Source organism: Epinephelus lanceolatus, chromosome 1 (genome assembly GCF_041903045.1).
Source record: "Epinephelus lanceolatus isolate andai-2023 chromosome 1, ASM4190304v1, whole genome shotgun sequence".
Taxonomy (NCBI): Eukaryota; Metazoa; Chordata; class Actinopteri; order Perciformes; family Serranidae; genus Epinephelus; species Epinephelus lanceolatus.
In genome coordinates this window covers 49,886,766-49,905,546 of record NC_135734.1, presented here as the reverse complement: position 1 = coordinate 49,905,546, position 18,781 = coordinate 49,886,766, and the positions used below count along the sequence as shown (strand labels likewise).

General features: G+C 41.4%; 1 protein-coding gene across 1 annotated transcript in view; it reads left to right on the top strand.

Moving 5' to 3' along the window:
- Positions 1 to 16,912, top strand: part of LOC117256972 (semaphorin-3D) — a 144,374-nt gene extending 127,462 nt beyond the window's left edge. The window contains exons 13-18 of the mRNA XM_033626719.2: positions 3,467 to 3,555; positions 7,697 to 7,738; positions 8,442 to 8,599; positions 11,182 to 11,246; positions 13,392 to 13,549; positions 13,919 to 16,912. Of these exons, the coding sequence (XP_033482610.2) occupies positions 3,467 to 3,555; positions 7,697 to 7,738; positions 8,442 to 8,599; positions 11,182 to 11,246; positions 13,392 to 13,549; positions 13,919 to 14,440 (1,034 nt within the window). The 3' untranslated portion in view covers positions 14,441 to 16,912. The remainder of the gene's footprint in view (positions 1 to 3,466; positions 3,556 to 7,696; positions 7,739 to 8,441; positions 8,600 to 11,181; positions 11,247 to 13,391; positions 13,550 to 13,918) is intronic.
- The last annotated feature ends 1,869 nt before the right edge of the window (positions 16,913 to 18,781 follow it).

The following is an 18,781-nucleotide window of genomic DNA, read 5'->3' as shown; positions in this document are numbered from 1 at the left end:
CTTTGTCTTTGTTTGTTGTTGTCATTGAAAATTAAAGTATCCTCTCGTACCTGATTCTCTGGCCGGAATCATTTAGTGCATAGTTGTCCTACCCAAACCAGTGTGTCCCTGAGGTCCCCTTCCTCACATCGCCCAAGCCGTGAGTTGCACGTGTGTGTGTGCGCTGCTGATGTTACACGATGTCAATCATGCGGCATGCCGGGAATTTGACCAGCGTTTTAAAATCGGCATTACTGACCAGCACTGCTGATTAGTGAGTGCAAGTCTAGTCTCTTTCCCAATGTAAGTGTACAGGAAAGTCCTCATTGGCCACAGGGCATCATGTGACGTACCTGGGAGCTGTAGTTACACATTTTTTCCACTATGTCAAATAGAGTGCCCCGGGAACGAGTCCTAAGATCCAGTAATGAGTTAGCATGTTAGCACTACCAGTTCTTTGTCTTAATGTCAATGGGTTTTTGGTTGGATGCCTGAAAGCTGAAGAATACGTTCATGTTTTGTTCTACAACATAAAACACATCAGTAAATACTGAGGCTTCCAGAGAGATGAACTCTGACCTCCACTAACTGCAGGTCCTAAATATTTACCACTGGGACAAAACCAACCTGCTCATTGTAATTCACATGTAGAAAAACAGTTGACCTTCACGCTGGTGCAGCTGTAGCCTGGAGCTTCACAGAAAGCAGACAGGTCTCACCCCTCCATTAACATTACTGTGCTCTTGAGAAAGAAACTTTAATCCCATGTGACTCCAGAGGAGTCCTCAGTGGAAATTAAAGGGAGGTGAATTTGGTGTGTCTGTGCCATCAGGTATTTAAACAATGAATTACTACCGCAACAAGGAAACTGGATTCACTACACAGTAACTGTCACACTGGAAAAAACAAAGTATTAGCAGTGAAAGACCAACTGTAAGTCCCCACAGGAAAAACAACACAGTAATTCATACACACTGAGTCCACACGAGTAAAAGGAGAAATGTTTTACAGACTATTTAATGATGAACTCGTACAGTAAACATTAGTAGCAGCTCATTTTCAAACTTTTCAGTCTTGAGCTGAGTCTTTATGTGTGGTCTGTTCACATTTATTTTTGCCTTATTGGGTCGAGACTGAGAGAAGAAGAAATGTCGGAGCACAAACACAACGTTACCAGATTTTATCTTGTCTCTGAAATGAAATGTTACAAAGGTCTCCGATGGCCACAGACATCTGCATACATCATGAGTCCATGTAGGGTAGGCTTGTTTGAAAAGCTCATCTGTGGACACACACACACACACACACACACACACACACACACACACACACATATATAATGTCAGGATGCTCCCAGGGAACCTCATAAACATCACAGATCTCTCCGTGGGAAATCTCCCGTGTGTGTGTGTGTGTGTGTGTGTGTGTGTGTGTGTGTGAGAATGTCTGCATTTCTGTATGTTTATGTACAAATATGTGTCTCCATGAGCTGATATGTGTGTGTTTGTGTTGCTGTGTGCAGTTACGGTACAGTGCTCACATGCAGTGTGTACCTCCACTGTAACAGCTGGTGTGTGCAGTCGTAGTTGTGGCAGTAGACAAAAGCCCATAAATCCTCCTTGAGGTTTCGTACATTGTGTGTGTTGAGTTTCAGGGGCTGGTTGCACAAACCCCTTACGTTAAGAATTTCTTTACAGTCCTTGTTTAAGTTTCCTAAAAAAAAATCGGTTGCACAAAACACCTTTAAGTCTTCTCCTTAAGGTTTTCTTAAATGCTCACTCAAGTATTTACGGTTTTCTTCTTGTCTTGGTCTTATACTTAAGGAATCCCTAGACCGTTGCACAAAAGACCTTAACAACCAAAGCAAGGTAAAAAAAATTAAAAAAAACTTAAAAGTTAAAGTATCTCTGACTCTATCTTAACCTCTTGCACTCCGCCCCCATTTTGTAGCGAAAACGCCTAAAATGACATACCCAAATTAAAATGACTGTAGCCTCTGAACGGCTCTGACTACATGCATGCATGAGGTTTTGCCAGAAGGAAAACTCCCTGAAGTTTCCTCTGAAAGTGTCAGAAACACTCTCAGTGATACAGAGGCAGAGTAATGGGCCTCTGAAGTCAGTAAAAAGTTGAAGATTTTGCCTAAAATAAAATAAAAAGGGTTCTCCATTCTTATGGAGAAAGCTTAAGGTGTTTTGTGTAACTGGTCCCAGGATCACTCTGCAACAACAATTACAGACCCTTTCATGACTTTTCAGGGAAAACTTTGAAAATCACTCACCTTTATTTTTACAGTCTATGCTTTGAACCAACTGAAGGCATGTTTACAGACTCTAATAAATGACTTGCTGATGTGATATTCACAGTTTCTTAAACAGTCTACACTTCTTTAATTCAAAAACATATCGTTGAAATACAATAAACAGAAAAGACTTATATTCTGTTCCTATAACTTCCCCCACTGTAAGGAGCGTTGAGGAGGCCCTACAAGTAATAGACTAATGTCTGACAAAAGTTGTGCTTGCAACCAGCAAAAAGCTGCAAATAGAAAGTGGTGTAAAGCTGGCAAAAAAATATATTTAAACAATATATATACCGCAATTACTGAAGCTGTCTCACAGCAGGAGTCTGTGCGTCAGCAGGAATGGAAACCAGTGAACATAACCATTAAATCATTAAAATCTCCCCCCGTTTCAGTTTCTTCATAAAATATATGATCTCGTCGGCTTCACTCCCTTCACACACTGTATGTGATGTTAGTTGGCGTTGTTGTTTTCCACCACGTTACTTGTTATTCAGATGCTAGGCAACAACTGCCTGAGTCCAGACCTTTGAATCTGCTCTCTCCACTGAAGATGGAAAACACTTTGTAATGAGTTCACAGTTCTGTCTGATATCTGGCAAAGGCAACAAAGTCAAAGATATCACTTCCTATTAAGGATTTTTTGAGGCAAAGGTCAGCGTGGTTCATGAAATGTCCCAGTGTGTCTGTGTGTACAGCAAATTCAAAGGCTCTCATGAAATGGAGTGACGCCTGCGAGCTAGTTGAGACAGTCAGCTCGAGCTGCACTGATTCATACACACGCGTCATACCTCACTTTCCATGTCATTTACAAAACACACCCTCCATATTTGGTGGTCTGTTTAAGCTGCAGAAACTTCCCAGCTCTCCCTCTGCCTCGTCACTGCTGCTGCTGCTGCCCTGCATCAGTACTGCTGCCTGCTCTTTAGCTCCACACCCACCTCAGCATCCACCTGCAGGCTCCAGCAATGGGAGGAAGATATTTAATCATCACATCCCAGTTTCTCATGTAAATGTATCTGTGGGGCGTGATGAGGCTGGAGTCTAGGCGCCAAACTTTTTACTATGTTCTGTTGTTGAGATAAACAAAAGTGCAGTTTTTGTAATTACTGTGTGTGGACCAGTGTACGTACATTGTGCCTGTGTTGACATATAAATAAATGATCTTTTCTGTTTCATTCCCAGATGATGGGAAGGTGGTGAAGGCAGTGTCAGTCATCAAAGACAACTGGGACACAGAGGAGATCATTCTGGAGGAGCTGACGGTGTTCCAGGTGAGAGACAACTGCCAATAAAGTTCTCTACAATGTTCATCATGCAGCAAACCCACATTAGTCTAAGAACTATCAAAAGAGCCATTTTTGGATAAAAAACAACAACAAAAAAATAATTTTGGGGCTGCAAAATATATTTGAGCCTAATACTGATGATAACACAGCCTTTTAAATCTAAATTAACCTATTAACATTATTAATATGTCTAAATTAACTGTCATCTATATGTTTTACCACAAGGTGGCGACTCTGCAGCGGGCTTTTATGATTTTTTGGTATTTTAGCTTTGCAGCATTGGGAGCAAAAGCAAAAACATGTGTCCATGCACCATTAATTCCTTATTTTCCCCCAAGACGTTTCCTGTTTTGAAATTGGAATCCACAGCAAATCTAGAGAGGGAGACTCACGACTAGACACCACCTTTGAGGTTCGGCAAAATTTAAAGGAAAAGGTGCCAGACTGTAGCCCAATGTAACTCACATTTTAGTCGATGAAATGTTAAAATATTTTTTTTTATTCTGTGTATAGGCAACACATTATTACAGCTGGAGAATGTAAGGATCACATAAGGCCTACAACACTTACACAGAAAATTAAAATGTTAAAAAATAACCATGTCCTTAGTATTTATTTATTTATTTATTTATTTATTTATTTTGTCAAGGTCACAGGAGAGTGGCTTAAATGCCCTGACACACCAAGCCAATGTGTCACCGTTGGCACTTCGGCGTCGGCAGCTTTTCAGCCAATTGAGCATGTTGAATCGGCGGCGGAGCTTGTCGGTGAGAGAGATCACTCTGATTGGCTGTTCAGGTTTTATTTCCTCGCCCCTGTAGCGAGTGAATCTGCCTGTAGTGAAACCGGGGCTAACCGGTGCTTCCTCCTCAGGCTCCACTTCACTCAGCTGCCCCACAGACCTGCTGCTTCTTCACACTTTAACCTGAATAACAAACCGGAGCTAGCTGGGAGCGGCTAGCGGAGCGTTAGCCGCAGCATGACCGGAGGGAAGCACAGCCAGTTAGCCTCCGCTAGTCTCTGAGCTAGCCCCGGCTCTCCGTTTGGATCCAACCGGAGCACCGAGCCCTGGTTTGTTATTCAGGTTAAAGTGGGAACTGCCCATTGGTTCGACATCCCATTGTTCCGACCATATTAAACCCATTGTTCCAAAGTCCGTTCCAAAATCATCATGATGCCCTGTGGTTCAGGTCTGGTTAGGTTTAGGCACAAAAACCACTTGGTTAGGGTCAGGAAAAGATCATGGTGTGGGTTAAAATGAAAAAGAAAGTGACAAACACATAAGCTGTGAGTCTGCTCCGCCTCAAGCTGGTCGCGGCGCACCATACGCCCGCTGCGAGCCATTCAGCACCGCGGACAGTCGGACTAATGGGATGTCGAACCAATGGGCTGTCGAACCAATGACATGGACCCGGTTAAAGTGGGAAGAAGCAGCGGGTTTATCGGGCAGCTGAGTGAAGTGGAGCCTGCGGAGGAAACACCGGGACCGTCTGGATGTAATAGTCCGTGGAGGTGCTGCGGTGCTCGGCTGCACAGATAGGAAACCCGTCGGCTGACAGGATGTACCACTCTGTCACTCCGCTCTCTCTCACGCAGGCGCAGAACGTACGTGCTACTCGGCCGTCGGATGTAGTCCGTGTAGGCGACGTGAGGCGATGTAGACGACGCAACAGTTGGCTTTCGTCGCCGCTAGTTCTTTGATGTCAGTTTGGTGTGTCCGCACCTTAAGAGCCGCATGAGGCTCTGGAGCCACAGGTTGCCTACCCCTGGTCTAAGACAAGGCACTCGGAAATGTGTCAGTAACTTATCAGTACTTGTTAGTAACACTTTGAGCCAGAAAGGTTCTTGTAGTTTATTTCATCTGACCGTTAAAGGTCCCACTGCACAGACACACACACGTAGCTTCACAGGACTTTTATGGCTAAAACCACAGAGCTTGTTTTGGTGTCTCCCAGTGCCCATCTGCCAGCAACGCACCATGTGATGTGCTGCGTGAGGCCTCGCATGTAGTTTCCAGTGGAACATATTTGTCTGGAATAACTGCACTAAACAGAAAAACAGATAGCAGGGCACATATTTCCCAAGGTCCTCTGTGTAAATAAGCTAACGGGAAAAGAGGAGAGAGGAGAGTGAGGAGGACAGAAATACTGTAGGACAAAATATGGAAAGAACAGAAGAGACAGAAATAGAGGAGGACATGTGGAGGACAGGGATTAAAAGACGTGAGGAAATAAGGCTTTTAAAAGAGCGCGCAGGTGAAGGGAAGGAAGAAAGACAAAACCACAACATGTGAAAACAGCCACAAACAAACAGGAAACCAGATGCACATTGTCTGTTTACTTATTATTGAGATTAGAACAGGAACTAACCCATTTCCACCAGCCTCACACACAAACAGGGACCGGGGCAAAGCAGCTGACTGGCTGACGGTACAGCCTCATGATAAACTGCAGTGTTTGTGTCTTAGTTTTCTGCCTGCTAAAGGTTCGAGCCAGAGGAGGCTGCCTCGCATCCTGACTGGGTTTCAAAGAGGACGCACTTGAATAGTTGGACAGTCTGTTGGCTGTGACAGGACATAGGATAGCCACATCACTGTAAAGATACCTTTTCTCCTGGCCTCTGTCATATTCTCAGTCTCCTCCTCCAGGAGTCGACCCCTCCGCTCAGAGTGGTCAGGGGTCATTTACTCCCTTTGTGAGACGCTCAAACAAGTCAGTGAGCCAGAAAAATGGAGCTGTGGGGTAATTTAGTCCTCTGAAGGAAAGAGGAACTCATTAGATTTCTAATCTCAGTAGCTGCTCTGACCTCTAATGTAGCTCTGAGGCATTCCTCAACCTCTGCACGGCTGAAATCAGGTCTGTGAAAGAGCAGTGCCGATGGTTTTTGTGTTGTGTCACATGATCTCAGGTGAATCTGCACACGGTCGGCATAGTTTTGTGTTTCAGGGTGTTTTGCTCCTGACTAAGAATTTTCCTCGTTGACCAACAGTCAGCATTACGGTCCATTAGTCGACTAGTCTTCTGCATGTTTACGATATTAAAGTATTAAAGGTGTGAGAAAGAATAGTATCAGTAACATTGTTAACACTGTGCTACATTACAGAGAAATACAAACCGTACTAATGAACCTTCATTAATATAGGCCTATATTTTATCTACAAGTGCACGTCACACACTGAGCGAGCCGCCTGTTAATGACGCTGTGGGCTAATGGGCATGTAGCTACTTCCATGTTTCAGATGATACGTCATGTTTGTAGTCGACCAATGAAGATGAGTTTACATATCACCTTGGGTTCGTCCTTCACCTTCTCAAAATGATCCCACACTTTGGATTTCCTGCCCGACATGTTATTAACTACCCTGTGGAATAACCGCAGGTACCAGCCCTGGAGATTAACCTGACTCCTGTCTGACTGCTGAGCGTGGACACTTCCTGTGTTTGTCCTTTCAAAGTAAAGTCACACATGCTCCACTCATATAGGGTTGGAGTTATTTTGACAAGGTGCAGCTCCTGATAGAGTTTCACTTTTGTTTGTTTTTCTGCGACTAAGCGACCAATGAAATCTTGCTGACTGATGAACTTTCTTTGAATTATGCACCCTCCTTGTCCTCGCAAATGAAGAGGCCATTAACCGTCAGATGACGGGGACGGTGAAGGACGGGCCGACTTGCGAGAGAATCGCCGAAGGACTGACCAGCCGCGGCTTCCCTCCCACGTTACTGTTTACGTCACACGCTGAGCTACACGTTTTGTTACTTGCTCACGCCCCCCATTGCCCCGGAAAAGGCACATTCTGTATAAACAAAAGTAGGTAGGCGGCATTTTGCTGCACTCCCCGATTTTGTTTTTATACTGCCAATGCTGAAGAAACACTGATTGGGCTTTCCTGCAAATTTGCACAACTCCATCTAAAAAGGGCTTTAGATACAAATGCAGTCAAATTAAGTCCATATATTGCAAAAAGGATCCCGAAAATCTCCCAGTTTATGTTGACATTTAAATTATTAGACTGCAGTAAATCCATATGAATGACCAAAACAAGTTAATGCAACAGATTTCTAAACCACGATGAGTCAGTGTCTTTAATGTCTAATGTCTAATCTATTTTCCTTTTTGTCCTGCAGAGTCCCACTCCCATCCTGAGCATGGAGCTGTCAACCAAGAGAGTAGGTCTATCTGTCTGCCTGTTTTTCTGTCTGTGGTCTGACTCTTTTATGTGCGTCTGCATTTTTGATATTTATTCCAGGTCGGTACTTCCAAAATGTATCAAGATTTAAGGAGAAACACAGGCTACGGCCCTTTGTCAGTCACTAACCAGTATAAAGTAGATCTGATGGAAAACTGGTCCACTTACCCCAAAAATGTGAAAAGTACTGTGGTTCTGACTTATTAAGATTAAATACAGACTGTCAGTCAAAAATATGACCACAATGGTAAACTGTGGTTCCAAAAAATAATTAAAAAATGAACATAGAGAAAGAAAGAAAAAATATATTATATAAAAATCCACCTCTAAAAATGAATTTCAGTTCTAACTTTACACTGAGGCTGATTTAGTGGTTTCTCAGCTAACTTGTTTTCATATTCATAAAAAGCATAAAAAGAAGCTGAACAAAAATGGGAATAAAATGTGTTCAAACTAGATTTTTTGTTGAGATACTGATAGATAGATTCACCCTGACATCTGAAAAAGGAAAATGTTGGTGGGAGTTTTCAACATTTCTGTTAGAGACGTCTATTGTTCAGAAGCCAAAGACCTAAACTCCAGTTACTGACTCTCTGTTGTCCTCTTGTAACAGTAGAAGGAGTTACGGTGAACCTAGAAAAATGTGATGAATCTCTCCCCTTGTTTTTCTCTCTCCTCCGCAGCAACAGCTGTATGTGTCCAGTGAGCTCGGCGTGGTCCAGCTGGGGCTCCAGAGGTGTGAGTTATATGGGACAGACTGCGCTGAGTGCTGCTTGGCCAGAGACCCCTACTGCTCCTGGGACGGTCAGACCTGCTCCAGATACTTCCCCACCAGCAAGAGGTAGAGAGGCACAGGGAGTTCACACACATACACACACACACACACACACACACACACACACACGATAGGAGTAACAGGATGAGTAATAGCTTTAATCTCACTGTCCTGTTTGAAGGCTTCATCATGAGCAGTGGTCAGTAAATCATGGTCATGTTAAATTTATAGAAAGATAGTGTGAAGCTGATACCAGTGTCTGATATTTTCCCTCCCATCCCAAAAATCTACAAATTCAGGGCCAAAAACACTTTTTATCTACTTGTTGGATTAAACCATTATCATGCTAAACTTTCAGTTCCCCTAAAACTGCCTCAGCTGTACTTTGTGTTTACTGCTAATAATAATAATAATGTTAGCATGCTAACATGCTAAACGAAGTATAACAATACCGAGATACCAGATCTCGCCTGGCGCATGCACCACAAAAACTTTCTAGCCTCTGGGTTTTCTTCCGCGGTACGCAGCCCACTGTATCTGCACAGTCATGTTTCTCCTGCTGGGCCTGCCTGCGAGTTCCTGCTCAGCTCATTGACTTTACATTGTGATGATGTCAAAGATTTTTAAATTGTTCGTCTCTGCTCGAGCAAACAAATAGCAAACAAGACACAAAACTACCTCACAGACACCTAAACGACTACAAAACAACCATTAGAGGACACAAAGTGACTCAAAAGAGACACAAAACAACCAAAAAGAAAAAAAGGTACAAAATTACCTTAAAGAGACAACAAATGACCTCAGTAAGACAGAAACTTCTCCTCAGAGAGACTCAAACAATGACAAAAAGACACAAAATCACCAAAAAAGTTATAAAAACAGGCTCAAAGAGACACAAAATTACTTGAGAGAGACCCAAACAAATGCAATAAACAAACAAAAAGGGACACAAAAAGAAAAAAGGCACAAATTTCCTTCAAATAGATACTAAACTACCTAAATAAAACAAAAATTCTAAATGACTCCATGAAGACAAAGAACAATCACAAACACAAAACACCCAAAAAAGACACAAAATCACTGCAGTAAGACACAAACGTACCTTTAAGTGACCCAAATGACTACAAAAACACACAAAGTTACCTCAGTAAGACACAAAATTAATTTAAAGAGACCCAAACGACTCCAAAAAGACAAAAAACAATCACAAAGAGACATAAAACGACCAAAAAAGACACAAAACTACCTCAGAGGCACAAAATCACCCCAGTAAGACACAAAATTACCTCAGAGACCCAAATGACTCCAAAAAGACGCAAAACAACCACAAAGAGACACAAAATTACCTCAGAGACCCAAATCACTCCAAAAAGACACAAAACTACCTCAAAGAGACACAAAATTACTTCAGAGAGACCTAAATGACTACAAAAAGACACAAAACAACCACAAGGAGACACAAAACGACCAAAAAAGACACACAATCACTGCAATTAGACAAAAAATTACTTCGAAGAGACACAAACGACTCCATAAAGACAAAAAACAATCAACGACCCAAAAAGACACAAAACTACTTCAAGAGACACAAAATTATCTCAGAGAGACCCAAACAACTACAAAACGACACAGAATAATTCCAAAGAGACACAAAATGACAAAAAAAGTCACAAAATTAGCACAAAGTGGCAAAAAAAATCACAAAAAGATGAATAAACACTACAAATAGATGCAACACGCTGGCATGCTCCTGTGTAGGAGAGGTGGTGGGGCCCTTTGCATTTCTGTGCACGGGGGCCCATTGTCTCATAATCTGTTCATGCCCCCTGAGAGTTGTTTTAATTTGTTTTTCAAAATGAAGTTGGATTTGATATCTCTGAATGTGTCCCCAAACATTTGGAGAGAGAGTGAAGCAAATGGAAAAATTAGGAGAGACTGAAATTAACTCGACATCTTCTGAAGAGAGACAGAGAGGAATGAAGAGGGGGTTAAACTGTCGTCGAGTATAAATGTGGAGACTGATGGAGAGAAAACGAGACAGCTGTGCATGAGGGAAAGAGTGAGCGTTAGTGATGGAGAGGATGACAAATAAATGGGCAGCAGAGAGATCTTGAGATTTGTCAGATGTCTAAAGAACGTAGAGCAAAGAAAGGAGGGTGTGCAGGGACGGGAAGCAAGGTCAGAACACAACAGAGACAAGGTCGACCTCGAAGGAGGTGGAGACATGACAACACTCTTTACCGTGGCTGAAACAACACTCTGTATTTTCATAGCCTGTTCTTGCTCCGTGTTTCCTCATTCATAATCGCAGTAGCTTCATATTTTCACCCCCGAGGAGCCGGCAGGAGCCCAGCAACAACAGTGAGGAGGAGGATTTAATGCTGTTACACGGCTTTATCTAAAGACAACTGCAGTATCTGCTGCAGTCAGCTGGTGTCTAACTGTTGAGTCTGCTGCTTACTTTACAGACTGTTGTCATGGTAACCATTATTGACATTTTTAGCATGTGTTCGTACATCGTAGTGCAACACAGGCAACAAATAATTAAAAGATTAAAGCAAAAGTTATTTAAAAAGTTTCTTTGTGTCTTCTTTTTCTTCTGTGCGTGTGTGTGTGTGTGTGTGTGTGTGTGTGTGTGTGTGTGTCAGGCGGGCGCGGAGACAGGATATAAAGTATGGAGACCCCTGGAGTCAGTGCCCGGTCACAGAGGACGGTAAGGATTTCCGCCGTCTGATACAAATAAAGTCTCTGTTTGAATTATCTTCCTGTCACCAGTTACATCATGAACAGCCAGCCTGGTTAGTGTGCACTTAGAGACAGAGGATTTCCACTCACATACACACTCTGTGATTGATGACATATTTTAAAGTGCCATCGCGGGTGTGGAATGTAAAACGTCAGAGTTGGGCGACTGTTTGGTTCCTATAGAGAGATCTGCATAAATCTGACTGTGTTTGACGACCTGGTTTTATTCTTGTGATTAAACAGTCTTAATGTAAAACATCCGTAAAGCCCAGAGAGGAGATGACAGTAGGGTGTATCTGTCTCGAGGTTGTATCATCTTTGGAAAGAAAAATGTTTTAGTTAATCATTTAATTATCAAAAGTATTCAGGATGAATCTGTTTTCAGTCAGTCTCTGTGTCTCAGTTCCAAAATGTAAATGTAAATGTAAATCTCAGCAGGTTTTAAGTACGTAGTGTGTTGACACTGATGAGATTACAACATTTCTAAGTATGCAGACTGTATAGATATTTGAGTCTGCAGTTGATTTAATTTTCCCACAATGCAATGCAGAGGGGAAATGGAGATGCTACTCGCAACTGCAAAAAAATTGGATCTGATGTCTGGATGTTTTCATGCCTATTTCATGATTATGACAAAACTTCCCACAAATGTCTAATACATTTGTCCAAAAGGTCAAAGGTCAGCTGTACTATGACATCATAACGTTCTGCAAAAACACTTTTCTGGCCATTATTCAGCGTCATAACTCAGGAACAGAAGGGGAGACATTTGGTCAGTTGCTGAATTGGTGACTCTAATCTCAGGTGTCCATCTTGAAACTTCCTGATTATCTTCTGTGCTGCCGAGGGGAAGATGTGTGTGAAGCAGCCATGTTTTTGCAACTTAACGGTTTTGCAGCAGCATACAACCACAAGGTTACTCTAGTTCTGAATGATTCTTGAAGCACTATGTTTGCAACCATCAACACTTGTAGCCAAGGCATTTACCAAGTGTGACAAACTGAATGCACATTCTCTGCTTTACACTCAGCAGCACACTTCTGGCAAAACTGCAAACATTAGTCTCTCCAGTGCTACATTATTTTGCCAATCGCCTCTCCACATTGAAACTCAGAGCCCAGTTTGATCACAAGTGGAGTGGATCAGTGAAACCATTGCACCTTTAAATAACAGCACCTCCAACTTTTTTCCTTTTCTTTCAGTGTTAAGAAGTACAAGTGCATTCTGAAAATGTTTATACATTTACAAAACAGATGATGGTCTCGCCACACCAAACTACAGTGGAAGCTATTGAGGAAGCTAGTAAAGTTATCCCCTGCCTTACAAACCATTTACAAATCTATAGTTTTGGCAGTATCTTAGCAACAGGTTTCCACCAAAACTGTTTTAAAATAGAGGTCTGATACAGATTCATTTGCACTGAAGCTGATGACTGACAATATTTTGCACAATGTCCAATATCTTTAAACCACAGTGAGTATTTATTGTTTTAGAGAACTGTATTCTGGTCGGGGTAGAAGAGCTTCTGAAGAAGCATTTTTACATGAAGTAAGATACGTATTTAACTTGCTCCTGGAAGCTGGCACCTCTCAGCCTTCATTAGTGCATCAATATCAGGTGTGCAGAGTCTATCTAGTTTTTGTTCATATTTTACTTTTGCAAAACTGAAATGAAAAACATTTACAGTACTGACTGAGAATATACAGTCAAATACCTCCATTACAGTTCTGCTCTGCAGGCAGACGTAGGGCGCACTCTTGGGGTCGTACTGTAGAACTACAGTTCTCTCTGCTTCTGAGACAAATATGTGGCAGTGGCAGCACCAATGTGACCATTAGGGTCATGTAAATGTTCATTTAAATGTTTCTGTATAATATTAACATGTTTTCCTGTTGTTGGCCTGCTTGTGTCTGTGCTCATTTTTGTTTCTCTGCCTGTTAAGTGTCAAAAGAAGGTGACACACTGCGTATTGCCTGCTTTTTCAGATTTACACTGAGCATACCAAACATACTGAAGATTTACCATGTTTGTTTTAATCTCTTTTTTAACTGCACTGGCACATAAACACTCTACATGCTGAATGTCTTTATGTTTTTACTTGTTGCTCCATCAGATTCGGACTCTGTGGAGGTGAGGTTGGTGTACGGTGTGGAGGGAAACTCAACCTTCCTGGAGTGTGTTCCTCGGTCGCCGCTGGCTGAGCTCAGGTGGACGGTGCAGCACACAGAGAGCCAGCAGCAGACTCTCAGTCAGACGCAGGACAGCAGAGAGGTGAGTCGCACGCATTCTCTCGGGAAACATCGGTTGGTGCTAATGTGTCTTTTCTTGTGTCTCTTTTTCTCACAAGAGAGATTGAAATATTTTCTGATTTCCTTTGTAAAAGAGAAAAACTGTCTCCCCAGCTGGTGATAGTTTCCCTACCATGAAGTTTTGCTTCTTGCTTTATTGCAGTATTTACAGTGATATTAGCTTTATGTCAAAATTAAATCCTCTGTAAGAATATAGATATCACTCATGAACGTTTAGATCAATGGCCGTTGATAACAGCCCTTGGAGAGGTTCCAGACTAACTGTGCATGTGAATTCTAAGAGCATCAACTGACACTTAGTCGTCACCCTCTCGTCTGTCTGTCACCTCAGCTCCCTCAAGGAGACGATGACCGCCACCTCCACATGAAGCGAGGGTTGTTGGTTCAGCACCTGGAGCTGGCTGACACAGGCCTCTACACCTGCACCAGCCACGAGCACTCCTACAGCCAGGTCCTGACCCGATACCGCATTCACATCATCCCCAACCACAGCCTCCACCCGACCCGTCACCAGCACAACCACAGCCCAAACCACCCGAGCCCGGTCGTCCTCGGGAGGATCGGCTCCACCGGGGTAGCCGGGTTTCTCGGCCAGTCGGGGCTCCTTCACCCACCACCTCCACCTGCTGGTCACAGGAACTCGTGGCTGTCCCAGCATCCTCAGCAGCTTCCTCTCAAGAGCTACAAAGACCTGCACATGGTGGGGACCAACAGTCTGAGTGTGGACGAGTACTGTGAGCAGCTGTGGTACCGCGAGAAACGCCGGCAGCAGAAACTCCGAGCTCTGAAGCTGAAACAGGAGAGCAGGAAAGCCCGGGTGAGGAGGAACAACCCTCCTGAGATTCCCCTCTAGTCACCTGGAGAACTCAGAGACTGCTCATGGACAACAGATCCTGGACACGCAGAGGACATGGAGAGGTTTCATCAACAGTGTTTGCTTTTTGAGCAAATAAGCTGGTAAAGTGACACCAACTGTATCTGCCATTAAAGACTGACAGTAATTTTGACCTTTAGACAAAAAAATGGATGTGTAGGAAAAAAGAAAATACATATTAGCATTATTCATTACTGTTTGGGACAGTTGGCTCCAAGCTTCAGCTAAAATTGGAAATGTTATTATATTATGTTTGGATGATAAATCAGCTTGTGACACACCTCACAGCCACACCTGTGCCAAGTATAATCTGTGTATAACACACTGAGGCATGTGTATTTGATGCTGACACTTTACAAGACAATACACAGGTTTCTCTGTTAAATCAGATCCGAGTTTTTGTTTAGATTTTAGATTTTGTTCAAACCTTGTACATGCTGTTTGAGGCCAAAAAATGATTGAGTGAAAGCTGAACTAGCGCTATGCTCAATTTCTGTCAAATATTTTGGAAGAATTTTGAGAAGCTTGTAACTTTTCACACAGGTGATCATGATCTTAGGGTTGAATGGTAAATGGACGTGCATTATAGCGCCTTTCTAGTCTTTGGACTGCCATACTATGTGCCACCTGTTACTCAGTTAAACATTCACACACACTCACACATTGATGGCACAGCTATCTGGAACATTTTGGGGTTCAGTGTCTTTGACATGTGAACTGGAGGAGCCAGGTATTAAACAACGACCCAATCGACTTCCTGAGCCTCAGCCACCCCATGAGTCAAGTCCACATTGCCACTTTGGTATCTCAAACAGACAATTAATTTCAACCTCTGCTCGCATATTTGCCAATTATCAGATTCTGTTCATGTTAGAGCCCCTGAAATTTGGTATAACATCAATTAGATATTATATTTTAGCTGCAGGTAAAGAAAACATCCATGTGTATACTTTGGGGGACTGTCCAAACCATCCATTTAGCACTTTTCTTTCCATTTTCAAGGGCCAGAAACTAAAGATATGACACCTGCTAGTTCCTTGCAATCATTTATATCTGTTATATCCTACCAAACTGCATGGCTCCCACGTGGTGTGAAAAGCAGCTGGCCCCAAAGTGTCTTGCCCCATTTAAAAAAGTTTGTTCCTGTATTCACTGTGTCCTTATCCAGCTGGGTTTTTTTATGTTAATATCTTGAGTAATGATCTCAACTTTAAAAACAGCATTTAGTTTTCCTCACAGAAATGAATGAAATGCTGCGACGCAGGTTTACTGTATAGTTTTTAAACAACTTTTCTTACACCCCTTAAAATCAAGACTCCCCGGTGAAGCTTTTGCGATCCCTGGTGGGATCCCAGGTTGGGAACTGGGTCATGAGATATTGAACCCTAAAAAGGGGGGTGAAAATAACAACATCGCACATAAAGTTTGAACAAAATCTAAAATGTGAACAACCACCTCTCTGATTTGACGCAGAATACTGTATCGTCTGTCCATCTAAACAGAAACAAGTATCTGATCATATCTCTCTTTACATAATGTCAGCTTATTAACTGTCAAGTACAAGCTACCATTTGTTATGGCTCCTCTTTGTAGCTATTAGCCTAGCATTGCCAAAAACAGTTTGAGCTAAGTGATCTGCGTTTAAAGTTACTTCTTCTAGTGTTAGTGAGACTAGTGGGCTAATGTAGGAAACCTTATCAGACTATTTACTTTTACTTTAATTCTATAAACATACAGATATCTCCACTTCAACAATTATTTTTCTTTTATGTCCCATTTTCTGTTCAATATATCTATTTAGACTTCCTGTACAACCAGCTCTGCAGTGCGTCTGCGGAATAACACCGCTGACAGCTGACATGACATTTACTGCAAAACTGCAAATTCTTCATAACAAACTGACACACTGGTGAAAGTGTATGAGGATCTCACACACAATGCAGACAGAAATATGTTCACTTTATATTCCGTATAAATGAATGACAGAAGACTAAACAAGAAAAGTGTTTGCCCGATTTACTGCTACACATTTAACTGTATTTAAACATTTAATGTTTCTACATGTATTTATGTTTGTTCTGAGACGTAATGTTGATCTTCTTCATACACACCTAATGGAATGAATATGGGCCTTGGTGGAAACGCACACATGAAATGGACCTTGCTTGAAAATACGTAATGTATAGCTTATTAATTCTGCCTTGTAACTAATAATTATTATTCACATTAATGTATATTAAAGAACTCTATTTTTGATAGTTTTCTTTCTTTGTATTCTAGAATTAGAACAGTGTCTTGGTGTTGATATAAACTTGTGTGTTTCTCAAAAGCAAAATTAAAACTTTTTTTAACTTCACAGCTCTAATAAGCTTTAAGATCAAGACATGAAACTGGTATGTTGCTGTATGTGAATAAGTCACACAATGTTGTAAAATAAAAACATTAAAACAATCAAGAATTTTATTTGTCGTGCATCACACTCACTCGCACAAAACTGAAGTTTATTTCTTAAAGGTAGATCAACACATCATATATCATATAATATAACAGGGCAGCACGGTGGTGCAGTGGTCAGCATTATTGCAACACAGCTAAAGGGTTCCTGGTTTGAATCCGGGCTGGGGGAGCCCTTCTGTGTGGAGTTAGCATGTTCTCCCCGTGTCAGCGTGGGTTTCCTCCAGGTGCTCCAGCTTCCTCCCACAGTCCAAAGACATGCAGGTTAATTGGTGACTCTAAATTGTCCGTAGGTGTGAATGTGAGTGTGAATGGTTGTCTGTCTCTATGTGTCAGCCCTGTGATAGTCTGGTGACCTGTCCAGGGTGAACCCTGCCTCTCACCCAGTGTCAGCTAGGATAGGCTCCACCCCCCCACAACTCCTAACAGGATAAGCGGTGAATGAATATAATATCATATAAGAGGCTACATGAATATCTAGTATGCTACAGAGACTTAAACCGGGTTTGCTAAAACCATAGACTGCATATCTACACAAACAGTCTTCAGGTAAAACAGAGAGGTTGTATTCATGTGGGTCCTGGTTTACACAACTATTCTAGGTTATTTAACACAAAAGTAGACATCAGGACTGGATTAACCCCTAAGGGTTCATTGTTTTTGCTCAGAGACATTAACAGTATTCTTGTACTGGACTAACTGACGCAGGTTTATTGTTCACTCAGGTTTGTTGTTTGTACATTCATTAAATACATATTTATTTCAATATGCCATGTAAGCATAATATAAACTGAAATGATGAAGGTATTAAAACAACATTTTGACATAGAGCCCCTCTAGAAGTGAGTGCCTCCAAATCTCATCATTTCATTCAACAATATCAATCAATCTCAATCTTTATTTATAAAGCACTTTTCATACAAAAATGAAGCACAAAGTGCTTTACATGGTTATGATTTAATGGGACAAATTCTTGAATAAATGTGCAGTAAATAAAAGTTAGCGCCACACTATGGACCTGGTAACCTGCAAAATGTTGCAGAGAAGTTGCCATTTTACCTGATTGGTGATCCTTTTCTGGAGTCAAACAACAAATAATGACATAACCTGGAAGAAAATACATCAACAGTGAAAGCACAAGAAACAAACGGAAGACATTTATAGTCTTAGTTTGGGAGTCATTTTGTCAAATTTATTAACAGGAAACAGTAACATGTTAAAAGGCATGCAAAAAATGTGTACTGGAGTGAGAGGACACATTTACTGAGCCACTGTATGGAGATTAAAGCTCATTAATCGTAGAGGTTATGGACTGCGCAAAAGTCTCCAACAATAATCATTAAATATATATTAAAAGGAAATTAGGCAAGCAAAAAAATGAGTATCTTACACTTAAAATAGTGCATAAGTTAAAATATAGAGATATGATATACATATGTAAAATATACATTTTTTTGGTGGACAGCAAAGTTAATACTTTTTTGTATTTTTAATTAGTTTTTATTTTTATTTCCTTTTTTATTTCAGCTGAATTTAGTTTAGTTTCAGTATGCACACACACGCACACAAACACACACACACACACACACACACACACACGTGCACAGAGAGAGACGAAAACCAGTGTTAAACAGTGAGTAAAAGTATATATTATAATTATGAGTATAAAGACCATGATTGCTGGATGTTTTATTGATTTATAATAAAAACAATACTACTACTAATAATAATAGCTATTAGTAGTAGTAGTAGTAGTAGTAGTTGAAATAAAAATTATTGCTGGATGTTTTGTTTACTGATTTAGTATTATTATTGTTGTTGTTATTGTTATCCTTAGAAGTAGTAGTAGTTGTCGTTGTTTTATTA